The 23964-nt window shown below is 42.3% G+C and overlaps 1 protein-coding gene across 4 annotated transcripts in view; it reads right to left on the bottom strand.

The window, feature by feature from the left end:
- Nucleotides 1–5198: 5198 nt before the first annotated feature.
- Nucleotides 5199–23964, bottom strand: part of NARS2 (asparaginyl-tRNA synthetase 2, mitochondrial (putative)) — a 52575-nt gene continuing 33809 nt past the window's right edge. For 3 of the 4 annotated variants that reach the window (XM_010576573.1, XM_010576575.1, XM_010576576.1), the window contains 7 exons: nt 19453–19551; nt 18980–19017; nt 17130–17196; nt 15497–15634; nt 14233–14330; nt 12066–12092; nt 5199–6004 (listed from right to left, as the gene is read on the bottom strand). In XM_010576573.1, the coding sequence (XP_010574875.1) occupies nt 5860–6004; nt 12066–12092; nt 14233–14330; nt 15497–15634; nt 17130–17196; nt 18980–19017; nt 19453–19551 (612 nt within the window). In that variant the 3' untranslated portion in view covers nt 5199–5859. The remainder of the gene's footprint in view (nt 6005–12065; nt 12093–14232; nt 14331–15496; nt 15635–17129; nt 17197–18979; nt 19018–19452; nt 19552–23964) is intronic. The other variant, XM_010576574.1, reaches the window with a different exon arrangement.

Raw genomic sequence — 23964 nt, 5'->3', positions numbered from 1 at the left:
GTGGCTGTGCATTCATCAACAGAGCAGCAGCAAAGCCGAGGGACAAGCAGAGAACGGGAGACCTGTGTCTCAGAAAAATATGGATCACAAGCCTGCTTCACACAGCTTAATCATAGTACTGAGCGCTTAGAGCCCAGGATCTTCAAAGGGCCACAAAGATAGCACTGAATTAATGCTCAAAAATCACTTTGGAGGTAAAGACACCGCAGAAGTATTATTACAAAACCATTGTGTCTATGAAATATAATTATTTTCCCCTGTGGCTGGAAATCTAGCCTCTTTTGGAAGTCATGGCAGATAGTACAGAATAGTCCAATATAGAAACTTGCGTGTTTACGTGATTCATCAAGGCCACCTCCCAGACCACACTTTTTCTGAGCAGTTTGCGTATTTTTTTGCCAGCAACCTACATGATCAGTGACTTCTGAAAATTTAGACCTCCATTTTTACAGCACATACGAGTATCAGTACATTAACCTGCTGAAGACAGTAAGATATACAGCTATTGGTGAAGAGCAAAAAGCAAGATCAAGCTTTGCAAAAAAAATTAAAAATGTACTCCGTTGGCTGCCTCAAATTATTCAGAAAAAATCAATTGTAAGAGTAATAAAAATAAACAGCAGGATTGCTATCTTTGAAAGGCCTTGGGACATACAGAGATAGATAAAAATCACTGAAGCACAGTCTAGGATCTTAGAAATGCCAAAAATGCGTTTGAAACCGGATCAGCTGCAAACATCCTGCCTTGCTTCTGGTGTGACAGTGCACCCAAAGGCAAACAGAGCTAAGTCTCACGGGGAGGTGCTGAGCAAGAATTTGGTTGATTTGGGTCAGTTCCATGGTTCTGCCACACATCTTCCATAACCTTGGGCAAGCAGCTTAATTGCTCCGTGCCTCAATTTCCCACAATACAATAGTGTCAGCAATAAGAGCAACAAGGATTCTGAAGTCATTTCACCCACATTTCACCCATAATCGAGCCTACAATTTCTGATGGAGCTAGTATATGACTTTTAAATGGCCACACAGTCTCGCCGCTCTCTTGCCCTTTACGTGAAAGCTCTCCCTTTAGAGCATCTTTGCCGAACACCTTTTGCAGCAGACACTGAGACACTGCTGTAGGACAGATAATAATACATTTCACAGCAGCAATAAAACAACGGGAGCCATAATTTCTTTGAACTCTGGGTCAAACTTGTTGTTAGCCAAGTCTGTAAGAACTCGTATAGTAAATTACATATGTCTCTCTACCAGCAGGATCATAAAATAAAACTTTACAATCCTTCTGAAGGTCACGGCTCTGCAACAAACAGCAAGACAAAACAATAAATTCACCCCCAAGACCACCATTTTTGTGGCTTCGGCAGCTTTGGTTAGATCTGAGGAAATTAGAACTTTGACAATCTTTATACAAAGTCTTTCTTATTTCTCCTTTGGACCCATCTCCCAGTTCTCCCTAAGCGTAAAGACAGAGGCTAAAACAACAGTAATAATGGCTGTTGTTGGTTTCAGCAGCAGCAAAGCCACATTTATCTCTATACACACATTTAATGGAAACAATGTCCAAAGTGTTTTTTGGCAAATTAGTCCCCTTCTCCCCCTGAAGAAAAACACATCTATAAGCTATTTCCAAAACAATCAATATTAGTCCAGCAAGCAAAACTGTACGTTACATTTCCCTTCAAAGTCTTGGCATGCCCTCAAAAAAGTGATGCTTTATAAATTACAACTACTACTAAATAAACCGGAGAGAGGACTGCTGAGCTGGGCACCTTGCTGCTTTTCCCTCAGGTCTGGGGGCCTGAATGCAGGTAATTCAGCTAAAATCCCTGCGCTGGTCTGCTGACTTTTAAACATTTGGCCCAGCGATGGATCTTTTTGCTTATGCTTGTACAGAAGCTAGTACAACAGTCCAAGATCTAGACACTGCCACAGTATCACAACATATATCATCAGGGAGAGAAGCGCAATCTCTGCTACTAGCTTCAGAGCATGCATTTGCTCTCCTGGGGATTTAAAAACTAGAAGACTGAGACATGGTGTTAGTTCTGCAGGTATTATTTTTTTAATTAAGAATAGAGTACTTCAGGATACTTTTTTCCTGCACACAAAAAATCTTAAGTGAAGGGATTATCTGATATTCTTGGAGTGAAAACAAGAGGTTTTCCTCTAAACACTCTTCTGAGAGGCTGGCATTTGGTTACGCAAAGTTTATGGCATTGCTCTTTTACTCCCAGCGGTGTTGCTCTCTCATCACTCTGTCCTAATGTTGCAAAGCCACAGACTCAGTAATCAATGACACCGATTCCTTCTTCTGAAGCTCAAAGTGAGGACAGACCTGCTAAGAGGCAGTGCTAGCTGCCGAGGAACTGAAACTTCAAGAAATACTTACCGCAAGGATGCTAGCAGAGACCGTGCTGGTCACCTGGGCTTGAGAGCTGACTGCTTACCGCACTGAAAACCCTCCAATGTAAGCTACTGCACTGCGTGTTCAGGCTAAGAGAAGATTCCTGTGTGCAAAGAATAACATTTTTTTACTTGAAGAACTGTCAGAGGTTTTATCTGGCTTCAGCCGTTGCCAGAATACAGACTCTAAGCGAAGACGTAGCAAGGAAAACGGCTTAAATCTAAGAAATTCTCGGTGCGTTTCCCTCCCTACATGTCCAAGAGGAACGACCTCCCCTGTCCTCCAGATTAACTTCCGTTTCATTCTGGGAGAGGAGATTCGAAGGAAATACATGACATTCCACATGGAAATCCCAGGGAAAACACGTCGCATTCCTTGGCAATACCAGCCCACGTTATATATACATAGCACGAGGCGAACAATGCCAGCCTGGAGGGAAAGAGCAGCTCCCACCCTTGCCGAGCACCCATAAATCAAGCTGCTCACAGGAACGCCAATCTCGGTATTAACCCTAAGTAATATCATCGCGCACATGGGCCTCAGCCTCTACATTCTCCTCTCTCCCACCGCTGGGAAAAACAACGCGTGTTGAAGGCTGTTTCCAAGACTGGACAACCCTTTCTTCTCCCTTCTGAGCCTGAACGTTCACCCGGTTAGTTCTATTGGGAAAATCCCCACTCTCCTGCTTATTCTGCCAGATTATTGGGCGTAGTTTTTTGGATAAGCTTTTAGACCTAAGGGCAATGCCCCCTTAGCTCAACCCTGCTCACTGGGTCTCCAACTCACCGAATACCTTTGAGTGAAACAGAAATACACGTAGAAGACTGGGGAGACTGCTCCTCTTGGACACTCAGTCAGAAAAGCACGAAGAACCACTCACGGTGCATCCTTGCTACATCTTTCTTACCATATACCTTCATATACCCACCTATCCACAAACAGAAGGTTCAAACTTTTCCTTCTGTCCTGTAACAACCTTTTATCAAGGCAAAGAATGAAGGGTAGATCACACCTGTTCTCGGTTCTTGCAAGCTGTCACCTCATCTACGGCCCTGACAGCCACTCTGCAAACCTGTTTGAAACAGTCCTGCTATCCGTCCCTGTAACTTGTTACTCATGCCACATCATCCTAGGACTTGCTGGCACCTTCTATTGTCGTCTTCTCTACACCTTGTTTTTCACCCGTCGCTGTTTAGCTCCACCCTGCCCATCAGATCTGGCATCTCACAACGTGATCAACAACCTCCCGCTGACAACAGCCTGCTGATGCCAGAAACAACACAGCCAGCCCAGAGCTGCAGCGGGGATGAGAGCAGAGTGGACGGGAGATGGTTTTGCCATCCACCCACTCTGTTTTCAGCAGATGGGCTTCCAGTTCAGGCACTCTCATTTACAGCAACTGAGACAGAACCAGTGACTAAGGATCTCAGTAAGGACACCTGCTCATCACAAGTTATTTAGGAACATGGTATGGATGAGGCTGTTTGGCAGCTGTACTCTTTCCACATCTTTCTGCTGAGAGAAGTAATTCCAAAACATAAAGGCCAGCAATAACATTTAAGACAACGCGTTAAAAGGAGATGGTCCAAATGCAGGAAGATACTCAGGTGTCTGATGTAGGAACTTCTTAGTGGTTTCAAAGGGAAGGCAGGTGCTTGAACCAGTTCGTGGAACCAGAGTTACCAACTCAAGGCTGTACCAGGAAACGCAAACCAGCAAACGCACAGTTAACACCTGCCTAATCAAGCAGACGAAGGAGATATGAAAAAAATCTCATTAGGCAGGGGATATCTCAGTGCATGCAACAAACACCCCGAAGTAATGACCTTGTGGTGATGTTGTTTGCGTGATCGTAACACATAAAAGCCCCAGACGTGGACCAAACTGAAACATGGCGGGTGCCATATGACATAAATAAGTATTTTTAGATACTGCAGGTGCAGTATTATACAGCCCTACCAGAGAGAACCGTGACTGCAATATTACCAGCGCAATGCTAGTTGATTACTATTTTTCAGTCTCTTTCATCTGCTCAGAAAAGAAGTCTTCAGGGCTGTTCTGCAGCTACTTCACGTTGTATGTGCCAATTTACAAGAGGTTCATTAGCAATAAGGCTGTCACCTTGCTTCTTCTCTTTATATATATTGTTTATATTGCAGCCGTCACAGGCTCCAGAGTAGTAAGCACTATGCAAATGACCATTTACTGGATTGTGATAATTTGGAAGGGAAGAAAGATGCTGGAAACCCTCAGTTCAAGTCCCAAATAAACCACTGGTTTCCAATTGCCTTAGGCAAGTCACTTGATCTTCCCATAATCCTGTCTTCAAAACAGAAATTAATATTTCCTTACCTGGCAGGGAAGCTGAGAGCATAAACCCACTAAAGACTGCAAGGAGTTCAGATCCTATAGTGATAAGCAATTACTTAATACATATGCAATGCTCAGGAGCATATGTTGGTTGTTTCAAAATATAGACAAAACTGCTTGGTCCGATGAGCACATGAGAGATTTTCTCAATAACAACAACAAAGCAGCAAAGCAATAACAAAAAAACCACCAATAAACTGCAAGTTGGCTCTGGAGAGATGAATGAACTCTCATCTAACTGAACATTTCTTTCTGCTATGAGCATGTGCTTTCTTGGAGACAGAAAACAGGCAGAAGTTGTGCAACTAATTTGGGTATACGGAAAAGGAAACATCTACCAAAGATAGCGAAGGAAACACTATGATGCTGAGTGCTGTGGTTTTATAACAGAAGAAGAAACCATACAGAGTTACAAAAACCAGTGTACATCTTTATTGATGATTCACAAAATCAAACATCATTCACCTAATTCACTCCAGCAGTTCCGATATCACATTTTTCCTTGCTAGGTTTGACTGATTTTTCCAAGGTAAACAATATTTGTTTCTAACTCAGGGTGGGGAGAATCATGCTTTACAGTAGCCATTTCGTAAGAGCAAGTGCATCAAAGCCATGACAATACTTCACAATTTTATAACACTCAATCTTCAAAGCACTGTGCAGGCATTTAATTAAAGCCTATTAAAGCCTCACAGCAGTCCTGGCTCCCAGTCCATTTTAGGTCACACCTCCTTATTAATATTTCACATAAAACCCCCACTACCTCCCAACAACACTTATTCAGTACTTCCATGGCTTGTACTAGTCTCACGAGAATCTTAACCCTTTAGTTAAGTGGGATTTATTAGTACTCCTGCAGCGCACTGAAGACGTGAACTGCTATGAAATTAACCGCCAAGTGTGCTTCCATCATCTCACCAGGACAAATATTATTTTTCAATAAGCCAGTATTAAATTTACCAAGAGTTTCACTGATATAAAAATTATCTCGATTTCCTATTAAAACACACTTAGTCATATCCTAATACGTTATATACATATCATCACACTAGCAGTTTTCTCCACGTGAGTCAACTGCTGAGCTACAGGAGACAGGAGTGAGAAAACCTGGGGAAAGGAATAACATCTTTGATACTCTCAACTCCCAAGATGTACTGCAGGTAGCGTTCAAATCCCATTCCGAAGCCTCCATGAGGAACTGAGCCGAATTTTCGGAGGTCTAGATACCTGTAATTTAAACAGACAGTTACATTTGCAGCATAGTTATGCTGATGTAATTACAGAGAGCTTTTTATCCAGGGTTTTGCTTTCCATCTTAATTACTTCCCTTTGACCCTAACCACTGTGGGTTTCTGCCAACACAGATGGCCTTGGTCAGGGGTGTGAGGAGGTGCGGCGGCTCCTTGACAGGCAGAATTGTATTAGCAGAAATCCCAAGTGCAAACACATTTAAACCAGCATAGCTATGCTTTGCCAATATGCTAGAGCCTGTTTTGTTTAGGAGCAAGAACTCATTTGGGTATGAAGAACAGCTTGAACACCAAAGCTCTGCTCATATTGAAAGCATCTTTGTCAGTTTTAGTATCTAAAATATTCCTAGCAGAGGCACAAATCCAGGTTCCTACAGAATCACAAAGCATTTCCGCAGTCGGAGATGGAGTTGCCTGCTCGTGTTTGTTTAGCCCTTGCCATGCTTGTGCTGAAATCTGCCCTACAATAAATTCTTTCATTTTCTGTCTTCCTTTCAATAGTCTAAGTCATTTCATTTCCAGTAATTCCTTCAGAAGCCTAAATCGGTCTTGCTGTCTACTGAATATTCCTTCAGGGTTTGTTTTTGTGTTTTTTTGTTTTTTTTTATTTTAAGGTAATTATGATGGCTTTTTGTTACTTTTTCCCCAATTACTCTTACAGACTGATTCATTTATTTCCACAGTAAGTCAGCGAAAAATCTTGGGACATATCTGCTCCAAAAATGAGATCTGGAACAAGACATTTCCTTTTGGAGAACAGCACCTGTTGTGCACAGAAAACATTTCGAAGCAGATATTCCAAATATATGGGTGTCAACAAGATTATGGTGGTCCTTCTTTAGAGTACCCCATTTCCCAGCTGGACTGTAGCTGATGTGATACACAGGAACTATATTTGTAGCTATAAATTGTCACCAACAGTTTTATTTTAATAGGAGTGAAAAACATGGCAGTGGTTCCATTGATTTATGGGGCCACTTCTGAGCTTACTGAGGCCACGAAGTTATCCTTCTTTATATGAATGCACTAGTAAGGGATTGAGTGACTCCAGATGTATTATTACACGCTTCTAATCTTTGTGCATGAATATTTTATCATTGCAGTTTAAAAAAAAAATCAAGTACACTTAAATATAAATACATGTATAAGTTTTACTATTCAGGCAGTGGAGGGGAAGGGAAAACACACTACAGAAAAAACCCTGAAGATTGGATTGATTGTAATAAATGGATTACCAGATTTTAACTACTGTTAATGAACTGCAAGGAAAAATAATATTTGTGTGTATATATATTCATATATATTAATATGTAAGATATACATTATATATATTTAAGTGTACTTGCTTGGACTTCAGAATTTTGTTGGCTTGAAGACTACATTTTAACAAAGTGAAGCAAAGTAATGCCACTGATCAGCTGTACTTGCAAAATAAAAATACTCTCCAACCAATTCTATGGCTGCAAGAGACTGTCCTGACAGACTCAGTTTGACAGTATGCCTTTTATACCATAAAATATTGTTTTTCCTTGCAGTTCATTAACAGTAGTTAAAATTTGGGAAGCCATTTATTACTCTCAATCCAATCTTCAGGGTTTTTCCCCCCCTCCCCTCCACTGCCCAAGTAGTAAAACCAGAAGCAGAATGTGATAGAATCGTAGAACTTCTTACCTCTTCCTACTAGCACTGACACACAAAGTGCAGTTATGCCTGTACTGCAAGTTGAGCAGCAGGCTCAGGAGTGGGACCCATGTTTTCTGATCCCTGGGACCCACGTGCTTTCTACTTGCACTGCTGGGTGTTAGCTTGGCTTGCTAAGGCTCAGCTGTGTCCACCCCACACCTCGTGATGAAGATTATGCTTAGGATATGAACACTAGACTGCGCAAGAGCATGGTGGTCCTCATCTTTATCTACTTCATACAGACTGCATCAAGAAGAACTTGAGTTTCTGCTAATAGACTGGGAACTGCCCCCGGGAGCTCCACTTCGCAGCTTTTCAAGGGTTTGCAAGGAGGATGATGGGCAGATCTGATGCTGAGGGTGGTGGCTTGTGAAATAGGAAGGACCTCGTAAATGCGAGGGATATGGGTGCTAGCTGTGGCAGATCAATCTGTACCAGCTCAGTAGTTCTGAGCAGAACTGGCAAACCAGCTGGTGACAACTCTAGCTGCAACTAGCAATGTAAATAACAGCACAAACATTTCTGATGACATCTATAGGCATGTCTCAGCCTATGCAAAGACAGTTGAGACTAAGCCTAGCATCCTTTTTCCCCCTTTTGCTGGCAACAGAGTTTATGGTCATTTTAAGGAGATGAAATAACTCAGCTTCTTCCAGATGAACAATAACAATAAATTCTACCCTTGCTTATCCAGGGCTTTCATCTGTAGATCTCAAAGCACTCTGAGAAGCCATTTTGGCAAAAGGAGCAAAACACAACCCATTAAAGTTAATGGAAAAAGTCCATTGAATTAAACGTGCTGAGGATCAAGACTGTGAATCCTTTCTGATGACTGTGCTTAGAAGCAGCAAAGGAATTGAGAAATTTTCCATTCTTCCTAGATGAAAGAAAAAGTAACTCCTTGCAGATGAAGAGAAAATTCCCTTTAGGCTGGAAAATGCTCCCTGAGGTTTTTCTTCATTCAGTAGTCTTCAGACGTCGGATGTTTCTCACCTCAAAAACACACATGAAGTAGTCTAGCTATTTCTCCTAGTAGCTCATACTTAAGAGAAGAGCTGAGCCCTCCATTGGCAACTGGGGGACTGTGCAACATTATTCCAGGGGGGAAATAAGTTTCTGCGACCCCAGCTAGCCCCAGAGGTCATGCTCTGGACCTGGAGGACTGGTAGTTCTTCAGAGATTTGAATCTTACTAAAGAATGTGCTGCAACAACATCCCCTGGCAATGAATTCCAGGAGCTTGTTATGTGCCAAGTTAGAAAAGCATTTCCTTTCATCCTTTTAAAAATCTATACCCTTTTATGATCATCACGAGCTCCTGTGCTGCACGGCAAGGCACTATGAAGATCAGTGCTTTCTTAGTGACCATTCATAAGCAGAATGTATTCTTTTTGGTCACCTTTCAAAACAAATATAACCTTGCTCTTTTATGTAACCCTCTTGTTATACTGAAGCCTCTGCAGCCAGTTTGAAAAAAGTAAGGCTGAAAGAACAAAGATATTTCAGTCCATGAAGTTGAATATCCTTCTGGAAAAAAAAGGAAAGAAATGAGAGCAATGAAAAACTACTACTGAAACGACATTTGGAAGACCACTTTGTTGAATGTTTCAGGAAATAAACATGCAAAGCATCACCAGGTTCTGATGCTGGGTAAAATACTGTCTTTGGTTTCAGGCAGCTTCTGCTCTGCTACAACTTTTTGGGAATCCACAGAAAAAACATTCAAGGAGGTCAGTCTAAAACACTCCCATTAACACAAATGGGGTTTGGGCACATTTTGGCTGGCTTTAGCACTGACTTTCCACCTGCCTCTGTGTGGCCCAGCACAGCGCTCCAGTTACTCCCCAAAGCAGAAGTAATAGGACCAGGCAACTGCCAAGGACAGTGATGGGCCACTGGTTTTCGCTGGCCTCTGAAGGAGGTTAAAGGATGATAGGAATGCTGTCACTGGCCGTGGATTCCAAGTGCCTCACCAGTGCTGCTGTTCCTTAAGTCCAACTCCTCCTTTCTACCTTGCCACACAAGGACCCAACAGAACACTCCGGCATTCAAACTTCAAAGAAAATTAGAAATTAAAGAGCGCAACACAGCCCAATTGTCTCCATCCAGAGCAGGAGCGAGGCCAAGACAACACAGTAATATCCATTCTAAGACAGCAGGTAACACCTGCTCTGCCACCGTGTACTTTCACCAGCGTTAGATCAGAAGATCAGAAAGGTACCTGGACTGTAAAGGGTTCATTCAGTATGAGGCCATCTTCTCCGCTGAATGCACATGATGATAATCAGAGTGAGGAAATGGGTGCCTTACATGTAGAAAGACTGTCTGAAATGCTGCTCAAGCTGATGGTAGTGGGGACACATTGGTCATTACAAAGTACCTGCTTTGTTATTGCTCGTGCTAAGCTGGCACCTGGAGGCTGCGAATAGGATCAGGACACCCATTTACAAGGCAATATACGCAATACTCCCTGGTCACAGAGAAAGCAAGTGACTTCCCAGAGTTAACTCTGATCACCAGACTTTCCCACCTCGCTTCCACAGACCGCTCCAAGTCTAGCCAAGACCAGCATGTACAGCACTGAGCTCTTTTCTATCTACAGTTTAAAGGAAGGAGTGTGAAAATAAAATAACTCCACAAAATCAAGACAAATACTTTTACAACTCATATTCTTTATGGAAAGAAACCCGCACAACAGGAAAGATGGTAGTGAACTGAGGAAGATTCAGAGGACTTTGACCATGTCCCCTTACCCACTTTTTTTGAAAAGCTTTCTAAAAGGTAGGAATAGGCAGAAGCACAACAGTACTTCAGATCATCATCTGCCTCTTTGCCCAATGATTCTCCCATAAACAAGGCACTCCTGAAGCTGTCCTAGAAGTAATCAGTCCCCACAATATCCTCATGTTTAGTGAGAGAAGAAAACAGGTAGAAACTGAGATATGGCAATATATATTAAGAATTTCAAAAAGGACCACATCTCACTCAGCTGCCCATTCTAAAGTCAGAAAATATTATATTTTAAAAAGGAATGACTCAACTGTTCTTCAAGGAGTTTGTGAGCCAGCTTTGGAGACTAAATTCAATCACTAAATTGGAGAAGATAAATTTCAGTCTCTCCTGCCACCTCCACTGAAAAGATGGATGCTGGCAAACCACCTACCTGTTTTCTGGCAGATTTTGGACTGTAGTCCAGAAGCATTCAGGATTACTCCCATCCTGCACTTCCTAGGATACCAGACCCTACTATGGCATGGAGTGGAGGGGATAGAGGAGGAAAGAGTATCCCAAACAAGATCACAGGAAGAAAGGGTTTCCAGAATGTGATTGCTACATACCACATGAAAATGCAAATGGGCGACGGGCAATGTCTTAATCTTCTCTGTTGAGGGAAGCATGAGGCAGGGCTGTGTTATCTTACTAGTGCTGGAAAGCTCTGCCACTGGACACCAGACTTCCTCAGGCTATATCTCAGCATCTAACCACACAACTGATCATCCTTGTTCAGGATAATCCTTCCCTCAGATGAAGTGATATGGTGTATTCTGGCCCATAAATGCAAACAGTAAAGGAAGACATTTAATTCGCCCTGTTTGCAAATGGATGATGTAAAGGCCTGCCATGCACTGGGCTGTTCCTAAGTGATCTCATATTGTGGCAAGAGGAGAGTAAAGAACCCTGCACTCACTCTGCTTTTTTTCAAGGCAGCCTCCCTAATGATCTATCCAAATACTGCAGAGTATTTGAATATACTCTTCTAAATTTAAAATTGTCTGCACTATCACCCTCTCAGTAGCTATGACAAAGTACATACCAAGAAAGACTTGTCAAGAGGAACACTAAGATCATTCTGCCATTTTAATAGGCTAAACCATTAATTCAAAGGTTGATCTGTCTCCTTAACAGAACAGTTTTAATTGCTTCAGCTGCTTTGTTAGCTAAGATTTTTCGACCCAATTGCCCTGTCAATTGCGAAGGGAGTTATTCATGGAGCTGTTAAAGGTCACAAATTGCTTGTGGTTCTCCAACCTGTTTATGTCATGCAATGGCGGTCAGAGTCTATTAAACTTTGAACACAGCCTAATGATTTAATATCAAAAATCATTATGTAAATTAATCCACTTCATGCAATCCTGAAAGGAATGACCTGTGCTGTGAGTGGACAAATTGGGAAGACAAACTAAGTAGCATTAGATTAAACTTTTTTTAAATGAACTGGCTGTTCCATTCAGACTGGCACTGATGGCAGGGCAACTGGGCCAAGAAATGTCCCCTCAAAAACGGATCAAAAAAATGGAATAGTTGTTTAAATACTCTCAAAAGAAGTAGAGCTTGCAGACTAAGATAGTGTCTTACCATTGGTAGGCATCTGTGAGTCCTAATCTGTGGAACAAAAAGAAAATCCTGTGTAAGTAAAGGAACAGAGGAAATCCACACAAGCAGCACTTGACTGGAGGAGAATGCTACAAGAAAAGGGAGGGTCTGATGACTAAACTGAGTCCAAAAAAGGAAAGGCAGGAGATTAAGGGAAGACATGATCAGTGGCTATCAGTTCTGGTAATTGGTAGACAATCTTGAACAGATTCCCCACCTGCTTCTTAAAATGCAAATTTTGTTTTCTCAACATAAAGGGTTGATCCCAGCTTCATACAAAGACTTGTGGATATTCTGAACTTTAAGCATATCAGTACTCTATCTGTGAATGTTTGGGAAGTACAGGCCTGAATATTAAATTTACAATGACATGCAGCCAACCTCATTTATGAGTGAGTCAAAATCTCTTCACATGTGCGGCTATGTGGCTTCCCTTCCGTAGTCCACAAAAACACTAAACTCCTATAGCTTTATTAATGTCTATCAACTTCCATAAAGCTACTAAATAAAATATGTCTTTTTCTAATGGCCACCAGTGCACCTTCTCTCCTTTCCCTGCCCTGGCAGAACAAGAACAAAGTTGTCAGGTTTTTTTCCCATTTCTCTGAACATGAACAGAAAACTGTGTAGGCAAAGTGAGACCACTTCTCTCATCTTCAGTGCATTGCAGCTGTCCCTGACTGGGACTTGGGGAGCTATTGTATGAAGTGTGTATAAGGAGACAAGAACCCCGTTCTTTATCTCTCTCAGCTATGCTGGGTCTGCAGGAAGTAGAATTTAAAAGCCTTAAAGTATTTGGGCTCAGCAGATCAGATCCTGAGTACTCAAAATCGAGAAAAACATGTGAAGAGGTCTTATTTTTCCAGGTCATCTTCAGTGTAGAGCTGTACTTTAAGGTCACTGAAGACACACCCCATTTGTAGCTTGAAATAATTCCTATGACTTTCCCGACAAACAAGAAAGTCTGGCTTCAACCTTCACACAGACCCCTCTCCTCCAGCCCCACACCTTGAGGGCTGTGGACTCTAGATCTTACTGGCAAAAATTTCAAGTGAAAGTGCAGCAGGCAACATTGTACTTTGCTTCAGCTGAAGCATGCCTGCTTGGGGAGAGCTCACAGGGAGAGTAGCAGGAAGCACAGGGAATAATATCATCCTACACCACAAATTGAGAACCAATGTTCTGGTGATTTTAATTGCCCAGCGCCTTTTGGATTCATTATGCTGAAATGGATTTTGCTCTTCTCCACTGACTAGATATATCTCGGTGAGCATGTGGCTGATTTAAGCAAGAAATTAATTCCTAATATGCAAATGGTTGTTACTCTGGGATTAATCCTCCTCCAAAATTACTTTGCACAAGTGTACGACTGGCCCAAATGGACTCATCTGAGTTATGAAAGGTTTTTTTGAGCAGTCAGACAGGATCTGAGGAGTAATTGTCTATGGAGAATTACCCGATCTATAATGTCAATTCTTGTTAACTAAACAGCAGCTTTGATATTCTGACACTGAATTTAGCCTACAATCACTCCAAGTCACATGATCCAGAACAAAGCAGCAGGGAAGGAGCCTGTATGACACAGTACAGGTCCCAGGTACTTCCAGTGAAGCTTCCCACCAAACTGTTAGCAAAGAACCATATTCTCTGAAATGATGCCACTGAGGCCAGCTGCATCACAGCTAGCAAAGCTTCTGACCAAAATTGCAGTTCCTCAGTTACACAATGCGATGACAAATACATCCAAGCTCTGTCTACGTGACAATCTCCACCTTCACAATCCACTCCTCAGCCACAAAAGCTACAAAGAAAAGGCTCAAGGATGAAGAGCCTCACATCAGACCCTGTTCCAGATAGTCCCAGCAGAGCTGAGGCATTCTACTGCCCTGGCCTCCTAACATAAAATAAACTCTTCTTCTCTGATGAGCTAAAACAGAGAGGCAGTTTGCATACCTACAACAGAAGCACAAGAACTTCTTCACCAGTTTGCAGTCACCTACTCAGAGAAATAGGTATCTCAAAGACAAAAATAGGCTTCTTTTAAATACCATTACTTGCCCTTCCACTCCTCTGTCTTGCCAACCACTGAGGGCTGCTGAAACACTCTCTTGGTCAGGCTAGTCTCCCAGCACCTGTGGGTTTTTCATACCTCTGTAAGCGTGATTCAAGGAAGGGCAGTCGCTCCTCTCTCAAGCTGCCTCCACACAACTCGCCTATTCCTGGTACAAGGAGATCAACAGCTGCAACCTTAAAAGAAAGAAACCTAACATAAGCCATGCCATGTAGCCATACAGTCTACAGCAGAAGTACAGCTGACACTGGATGTCTGTTTGTAAGAAGCTACCGTAATTCTTTTATTGAGTCCAGGACACTTATGTAAGTATTTGCAAATGCTTGAAAAGCCCCTTGTTGACAAGAGAAGGCTAGGAGGGAACTTTACAATGATAACCATCCGTAAGTCTACAGAAAACATAAATAAGTGCAGTGGTGTTCCAGACTGTGGACATCTACAGCAGGTGGTGTGAACTGAATCCCACCAGGTTACTCTGGTGACAACCTGTGCATGTAGGCAAGCCTGCGCAGGGTATAAGGAACCCAACAGCAGCTCACAAGGAGACAAAGACACACAGCCAAGTTTCCTGAAGCCCTGATTCCCTTAGAGTTTAAGCTGCTCTGACGCTTGTAACTTGTGTTTACTCCATCTGCCCCCATTCCTTGAGCTAGCTCTAGTGGTAATGATACCAATGGATCAATGGCACCGATGTGCTGATCCAAGTGTTAGGATCCCAGTGTTATCCCCTATGCTGTTAGGTTTGGGCTGCTTTTCTTCTCTGTTTTGTTTTGTAGAGTTACTTCTCCCATCCCACAGCTGGACCGTTGCTAGAATTAAAGCCAGTGAAGTGACAGTGGCACATGGTGGGGTAGTCGCTCTTTTTGGTAGAAGCAATGTTTCAGGTTGTCTCACTTCAATTGGGAAATCACACCTTCAAAGCACGAGACCTGTGGAGGAAGAGTCTACGTCTTGTGTCCATCTGCTATTTGAGTATTACATAGATGCTAGATTTGGATGACAAGAGTATCACAGGCTGCTTGGAGCATTGCAATTTTAGGCATTTCACATAGTAGTACGGAAGTCTACCAGGAAAAGAAATAAACTATGGCAAATCCATCTTAAAGGACTTAAGCAAAAACTTAACACTACCTAGCTCCCGAATCCTCCTCATGTTGTTCCTGCTTTGGGGATTTCTTCCACAACAGGAAAACAACTGAACAGGATCATCTGATGGTCACATCTTATCTTGGACTTCTTGACCAGAGGCCCAGCAGAAGACTATTCTCATCTGTCTATCTATCAGTAGGGTAAGACACATATGTAGCCAAAAAAGAGGAGGAAGTGTGACCTACAGACTTACTGTATGTTGAGGTCCATCTTCATTGTCCCGCATGTAGAAAGGTTTGAGGTCATATGGGTAGTTAATCACAAACACGGGAACCTCTCCACAGTGCTTCACCAGGTACTTTTCATGTTCCGTTTGGAGGTCACAGCCCCACTGTAAAGACAGCAAAAGGGACCTGGGATGCTGCTTTGGTGCACTTTGCCTGTGGCAAGAGCCACAGAAAAATCGCTGCGTAGGAGAGATGTGTAGCTTTGAATAACATGAAACCAAGCACAGCAACTTCTCACACAGGCCACTGGGAAAATTTGCTAAGCAGACAAGAGTTTCACGAGTTTTAAGGCAGAGCAAAGCAATGAAAATAACATGGTTAACTTCCACAGAACAGGGCCAGATCATCCCTGCATCAAGCCCAACCATCTGGTATCAAATCAGAAAAAAAACCCAAACAAACAAAATCCCCCAAATCACACTCCACATAGCTTAGGGGAAATAGGCACTTATCCAAAATCAGCTTACTCAACCCAGCAAAAAGCCTTATTTCAGTATTACCTTTGGTATATAGAAAGCAGCTTTACTAGGCTGACTGCTCTCTTCCCTGCTGTGTCCTGTTACACACTACATTAATTCTCATTTAAGAAAACCCAGCATCCTATTAAACAATTCTTTGTTATCAGAAGCATTGGACATTTGTAATGTCCTTCACTTCTCCTTTCTTCCAGCAATGCTATAAATTCTGTGGATTTTGACTAGAGACCTCCAGTCCATTATAGGATGTGCAAAGAATATCAGGGGAGTGGAACGGGAAGAGGGGAACAGATATTCTGCAGACTCTCCTCATCTGAAAATATCCTGAGTTTGCTGTCTCATATCAAGGTAGTACTGATAGAGGACTTGATGTTCTACACCCACCTGTAGGCAGAGATAAGACAGTTACCCAACTGGCTACAAAGGTGGCTTCAGCCAGAGGGTTATTTTCCTCAAAGCATCAGAACGAGATAAAGATTAATCAGTATACACATATACATGAGATTAGCACCACCATGAATGCTCTCCCTACTGGTGTGTGTGTTTGAGATTGGGCAAAATATGACTTTCAGAAAACCATAATCTAACAGTGTTAGAAAGACTAGCATGTGATTCTTTCTCCTGGTCAAAATCTATGCTTTGGAAAGACAAGGGATTGCCTTTACCTAGATCTAGATTACACGGTATTTTGATGTGGTTTTGGCTTATTAGTCCTTGTCAAACTTTTGGTGCTGTCCTAATATTATTCCTTTATTTGAGGACTGTTACAGCAACTCTCCTTACTTGACTGCTACTGAATATGCAACATATTTGGCACTACTCACATACAGTAAAGAGAAGCACTTTTGCCAAAGCCTTGGTCCTTCAACAGCAAACTCATCACTTCCTTCCCTGCAAACGTTACACGTTCTTTGCTACAGAACTCACTCCTTATATTGCTTCCGTTTCTTCCCCAAAGGGCAAAAGTCGTACCTGGGTTACAACTGAGCAAACACCCCAGGAGGCAGATAACCTGTGTGAAGTAACAACTCTTGTATCAGAAAGAGCGAAATGAGATCTACAAAGTTCAGGCTGGCTGTGTGCATGAACAGGCATAGGGACAAGCTGCCACACAACTACCTACCTCTGGCTTGAAAGTGAAAGTTTGAGAAGCTTGCTTCAAAATTTCCATTGCTTCATTGTAGGAAATTCTGCAAAATAAAAAAAAAACTCTTTAAGATAACTGTGAAAGGATTAACAAGAAAGTTTTCTGGCTAAGTGCCGTACTGGAAAATTAAGGAGGCATTTCCCCACCACCATGCCAACTTGTGCTGTGATGTCAGACTTCCCAGCAATGCTTCTTTGGAATGAAACCAAAAACCATTTTATACAGCAAGAACCCTATGTTTTCCTGTGCTTCAGCTACATGCAGGGCAGGAAATGCTAAGCTCTCAAGACACTTTTGCATTATTGCAATGTTGCATTTCAGTCAGAAGTGAGCTCTGCAGAAAATTGCTTCACAGAGATTTGTGGATTTTTTTTAAGAAAACAATATGCCCTCATCAGCATAGCTCTACCATTCAGGTTGTTGTTAGGCAAAAATAACAGCCCAGAAAGCAAAGGGCTTGTAGCTCAAACATTTTCATTTTACTCTGCAAAAATTGTGAGATTTATTTGCAGCAATGTTTCTCTACTCCTCTGACAGATCTGAAAGCAGATTCTCCACTGACTTCCACCAATACAAAAGAACAGCATCATGGCAGAGCAAACAGAAAAAGTGCAGTGAAAGATGCTGCAGGTTTGACAACTGGAAAATCAAGACTCAATGGAAGATACTTTTGCTGACAAGTTTTCCACATACCAAGCTAATATTGTGGACAGAGAGAAGAAAGAATAACCTGGTCACAATAATTTTATCTCTCTGTATCATTGGCTAAATCCAATTATAAACCAAATTCCCTCAAGAGAACGAGCTCTTTACACCCAGCTACAAGGTTTCACTAATACAGGGAAGGCTTCTGGAGGAAATACCTCAAGAAGGAATATATTGCTCCATGTGTTTCGATTATGAGACACCATGGTCCAAATGAGGTAGATCACTGGCACAAGTTCAACGCATGTAACTGATGTGTGTAAGCCAGGAATGCCCCAGATCTGCCAGCAGCTGATGAAGAGAGAAACAGAGAAGAGAGAGAGAGGCTGACTCACTCTCTTTTGCCTTGGACCATAGGAGAAGCTGAGTGCAACTTTGTCCTCTCAGAAATATCAGTTAGGTCCAAAGAGAGAAGGACTTAAATGGGCAGACAGTGACTTCACTGATGTCCCCCACGGTGCTTATGCAGGCACGAGGCGCAGGGCTCTATCACGATCCTGTTGCCCAAGCGTGGCTGTAGCTGCTTAACAGGAAAACCAGTGCTGGGCTAAGCAGCCCTACAATGTTCTGTGGGATGAATGGAGAGCACCACTGTTTGAAGAGACAGGCAAAAGTAGGGAAGAGGATGTATTCTTGGGGGCCAAGGAGGGAAACCAAAAGCCTTCAGTTCTTTAGCACACAGAGAACTGGGAAAAGGACTTGCACAAGCAATCAGGAATACAAAACCAATTTTGAGATTTTTAAATATCAAAAAATAGCTTCATTAAAAGGGAGCCATCGGAGTGGAAGTCTGAAGGAAGGCAGAGCACCAAAGCCAAACCCAAGCAAGACAGCGAGCAAACCACTGTGCAAGTACATACTGGAAGGAGGATAGCCTTACAGAAAGAGGATCTTGTCCAGGGAAGCAAAAGCCAAAGGCCAGCAGATTCAGATGCCAGTCTCATGCAGATATGAAAGGGCAACTGACAAACAGTACAAAGGGAACTGCAATTCATGCTCTTTTGGAGACATTATGCTAACCCAGAAGACATTGAGTTGGGAAAGAAAAAGAACATATACAAAATAGGAACTCTTTCCCCCAAAAGCCCTCTTGCAGATAATTTTGAAATAGAAGTACTTACATCACAAATTTGTTCTTCAGTGTTTTTGCCAACCTGTCCTTGGTCAAAACAAGAAAAAAAAAAACAACCATAAAGCTACTCTTAAGGGTTCAGGGGCCCAGAGGGAACTTAGAAAAGCTACCTCCCTCTAAGTTTTATTTGTAGGTCTGCATTGTGATCTAGATATGGGTCAAAATCTACTCCCGGCCATTCAGTGCTAAAAGGGTACCCGATTACTGGAGCTGATGATTCAGAGGCTGCTAGATGATGTGACAGCTACAGTTCTACCACACTTACTACCAGCTACAAAAAGTTGTGTGTTCTCTCTGTTCATCTGAACAATTGCTTAAGCTCCGGCCAACTTTTAGCTCTTCACAGTTTTTTAACACAGGACAACACAGTAAAAAAATAAAAATAAAACCTAAGCCTTCCTATAGCCAAGAGCCCCCAAAATGCATAACAGGATTGCAGTTCTTTCCTGTCACATTTATTACCTTCTGGGCAGGAGCTATGTATTTATGAAAAAGCTCAACATCACGAGGACATTTGGAGAACACAGTGCTTGTCACTGTCTTGAAAAGATCTTCCATAACCTAATAGAGAAAACAGGAGTGCATGAGAAATTAACACTGCTTAGATGCCCCAGACTGTAAATAAAACACAGTACACATCCGCCAAAGGGTACAGAAGGAGCTTCTGTCCTGCATGGTTAGACTGCATAAGAGGGTACCAGCTTGTTAACGCTCCTAATTAGCAGGCTTGCTCAGTAGCTGAAGAGGAGTGGAACCTGTATTTCTGCTACGGGTTTAGGGTTTCAGTGTCTGCTGATGGCCTCAGTACCTTCAGTCAGGTATCTCCAGTGAAAAAAACACAGCTAAAATATTCAAACAGTAGCCCTGGTCAGCCACAAACACACACATTACAACCATTTGTGGTGACTGGTCTCAGATTAATTATTAGTGAGGTATCTGTCCTGTAATGAGCGATTCTGTTTTTCTACTTTGTTGTTAGAAGAGGCAGAACTAAAGGAGAGAATAAATGTGTACTGTGTAGAGCCAGCCCATCAAACAGATCCCAGCTAGAGAGACTCTGCGCAGTAAGAGCAAAGCAAAGAGAACTTGTACAGAGATGAGTAGAGAGCTAAAGCGGAAGACCCATCAACGCAGGGATGTTTGAGAAACTGAAAAAAGATGTGGTTTCATTTCCCTAAACTACTGTGGATTAACTAAATGACATTATCATCCAATTTGGATACACTTATCCAGTAAAATAGGCCTTACCCATGAAGAAATTAAAATGCCATTTTGGTTCTAAACAAAAAAAAGCCCCCATGTGGGATGCCACTGCATTTTGATCAACCCATTTTATGAGTACTTTTCTCTTTTGGTTAAGCAAAGCAGACCATCCAAGACACTTGCTGTTGTGCAGATTAAGAGTTCCCATGACTCCTTGTAGTCTTACGCCTGTACAAAGGAGGTAGTTGATACCCGTGTAGTACTGATGGTCCCAACTCTTCTTCAAAATCACCTTCCTTATTCTCATCTCCTTTGTAAGGAACAAAGCAATGCAGCTGGGCTGCATATCATCTCAGCCTGGGATGGGACCAGGGTTTTTGCAACAAAAAGCACCTTTGAAAGTCCTGGCACATTCCTGTTTTTTTTCCTGTGAGCACAACAACTGCTTCATTAATTGTAGAGTTGAGAGAAGTGAAGTATCCACCGATAATATCTAGGCGAGTAGCAAGTCCCTAGACACCACAAAGCCCAGAAGAGACTAACTGTGAAAAGATGAACCTGATGTTCAGTCAGCAGATCGGAGGAAGGAGCAGGTCTCTGCCTTGCAAGGAACCAGATCTTACAGGGTAAGAGGAACAAAAGGCACAGAAAAGAAGAAGCTGGGCAACTGACATAGCCAAGACAATATTTTGGGCACGATGTTCAAACTCTCATGTTTAGCAGAACATCCTTCATCAAGTCTCCCAAACTGCTGAAACACTGCTCTGCACTGATGAACAACCTCTGCATCCCACCAGCCTAGAGAAGGTGGTAAATCAGTCCATTTTGACTCCTCTGGAGCTAAAGAGCCTCCAGACCCCTGCATCAATCTGGGCCCTCTTTTTAAAAAGGTAAGATCCAAATAAAGGAACAGCATTATCATATGCAGATGAACAATTTTACCCCTACTGGTACTCAAACACAGAGGAAATGAAAAGCTAGCATTCCTGCTGCTGAGTGGCAAATAACCAAACAGTCAGCTTTGAACTTTCTTCAAAGTAGCTAGAAAAAGGCTTATGCAAATGAAATTAGAAAACTACTTGGCAATTCATCTGGTTTCACCAGGCAGAGTTGAAGGGATTTTACATTAAGCTTCCTCTTTCCAGAAAATGAAAGTATCATCTGGTTTCAGAAAAGCATGTTGTTTAATTAGCACTTTTTTTCCTCACTGTGCGATAAAGTAACAATTAGGTTCCCACAGCATTCAACATAAGCAGCTTCCTCTTGTGGAAAAAAGATGTGGGTGGTATGGGAAAAACAATCTGAGAAATATTTCCAGGTTTGAAACTTGAGGTTTTATCCTGGCAAAAAAAGACAGACACGTGGGTCATGCATTGGCCTCCTCGCTGCTCTTATTTATGCCAAATGTGTACTAGGCACGAAAAGTGGAGGGAAAAAAGAAAAAGGAGGGAAAAAGCTCTCCAACTGAGAAGTTATGGCTTTAAGCAGATAATACAATGAAGAACTGGAAAGTAGGCTATATGAAAAATGAGTGGAGAAGCATAACCACTGGTTTGCTGGTTTGAGGGAACACAAGCTGGAGATACAGGAGAAGTGACTGGTTTGAACATATCCTGAAAGAAACATGTTTGATAGGAGTCTTACAGAGGGAAAAAGCCATTGGAATCGAAGCAAGTAGCTCATCTCAGAGGTTGGATTCCTGATGTCCAAAAGCCCTTTAATTTGGTTGCTTCATAATGGAAATGTAGAAATTGTGCTGGTAGGAGGGCAGGTGAGTAAGACGGAGGTGAAAGATTTCCATTCTTCCTCATTGTTCCCAGACTTTCTCTTGATTTTCACCTTTCAAAGAAGTTCAGCAGTATCAATCTTGTCCTTCCCCAATGTTCCTGTGGAACTTAATGGTTAACTGTCCAATTTTGATTAGAAGCAGCTCCCAACTGTATTGTTTAATTTTAACTTGGATCTTTTGATGCTGCAACTTATCCTCTTATCAAATAAAATTTTGACCAGAGTTGAAACAGAGGAAATCATCAACAAAACAGCAGTAAATGTCAGCAGCAGCAATTGAAGGTGCTTTACACTGCAAGAAGGGTTCAAATAATCATCTTTATTACATAAGACACCTTCAGAAAAATCACAAAAACTGCCAAGTAGGATTTTTGTTTATGCATTCACCTGGGGTATGCATATGGATGCAGTGTAGATCACAGGGCATTTACATATGAAACAGTCACCAAATGGACCATTACTGCGTACCTTCATGCTTGCTCACACACACCATACGTGTGTGCACATACACACACACACAGAGGGGAGATTTGCATCTGTTCTTGGTCATAAAGTATCCTCTCTCAGCTATATAACCAACAGCTCAGGACTCACTCTGGAGGGATGCTGTTGTTATGAAAAGAAGGAGACTCTTCTCTGTCAGACCACTGCTTCGCTGGCCATCGAAGCTGAACAATAAATGCTGATGGAGCCTCAGCTATGGCAGCTGTACACCACTTCAGAGAAGGAACCCACAGCCCTGCAGATACCCCAGTGTTTCTAAAGAACTCTGCGCAAGACACTTGGAACAAACCTTTCCCATGTGATTACCGGTGTTTGTTCCCTTGAGACTGCAGTCAGATTTGCCCAACTGTCTTAGCCTTGGCACTGAAGACAGAAAGTACTCCGAGTGCAAACTATTCTGGAAATCAAACCACACCCGTGTTTCGGATCTAAGGTCCCTGAAACTGACATCCAAAAATCAGTGCCACTGTTGATTTCATTTCATGCCTGAATTCCCTTCTGTAAAACAGAGGTAATAATGCTCCATGTCACTGGGCTGTAATGACAGCAAATTAATTTTGATGAAGTACATAACCAGTGGAAGACAATACTTCTGCCCTCAGGACAGAGCTCAAATACTGTGTGTTAAATTGTACTCTCCATCTTAAAGAGATGTATTCTCCATCTCTTAAAGAGACAGCGGTGCTAGGATGTGCTCTTGTTAAGGAAGACTAACAATATGCATAAACTCCCAAAAATGCCCTCAGGAAAACTTCCTTCCGGCATATCCTAACTTTACAGCCTAAATAATGGGTTTTTTAGCATGGTTTTGTATGTGCATTTGATGAAATTCAATAATGACTGCATCATATGGCCTCTTTGAGACCCCATTAGCATCACAAGTGAAGTGGGATCCTTTAAATCCACTGCACTACTAAGACAGTGGAATGAAAAATAGAAGACAACGATCTACAAATACGGCTACATGACACAGCACTGAAGAGAGAGGGAGAGGGTGGCAGCAGGCATCTCAGATGACAGATGAGACTGGAGACCTTGGACCTCCAATTCAGGGACTAGAGGGGCAACGGCTCTAGTGAGTCCAGACACTTCCATACAAATCAGACCCCTTCCACTGTCTTACCTGACCTTCTTCTAACTCCCCCTCTTTCTCATCCAGTTTGGAGGAAGAGTGCTTTGGGGCAACTTGACTCAACTTCTTGACTAGACTCTTATGCAAAGAGGCCACAGAGGCCTCTCCTTAGATGCACTTACATATACCCTGTACACTGAAGTAGTAAACTATCAGCCAGCCAGCCAGCGTGGAGTACTGCACTGAGCACATGGGACTTTCCGCAGAAAGTATTGTGAAACCAGTATTGTGAGAGTTTAAGCTTCTTTGGAGCACTAAAACACATTTTGGCACAGAACAGAAATTTAGATTGCGTGATCAAGACGCGTAAGACTTCACAAGAACTGTGCTACTAATTTAGGAATAAC

Source organism: Haliaeetus leucocephalus, unplaced genomic scaffold (genome assembly GCF_000737465.1).
Source record: "Haliaeetus leucocephalus isolate CR32 unplaced genomic scaffold, Haliaeetus_leucocephalus-4.0 Scaffold536, whole genome shotgun sequence".
NCBI classification, from domain to species: domain Eukaryota; kingdom Metazoa; phylum Chordata; class Aves; order Accipitriformes; family Accipitridae; genus Haliaeetus; species Haliaeetus leucocephalus.
The sequence above is the reverse complement of the archived record's forward strand: the minus strand, read 5'-3'. Positions and strand labels throughout refer to the sequence as shown.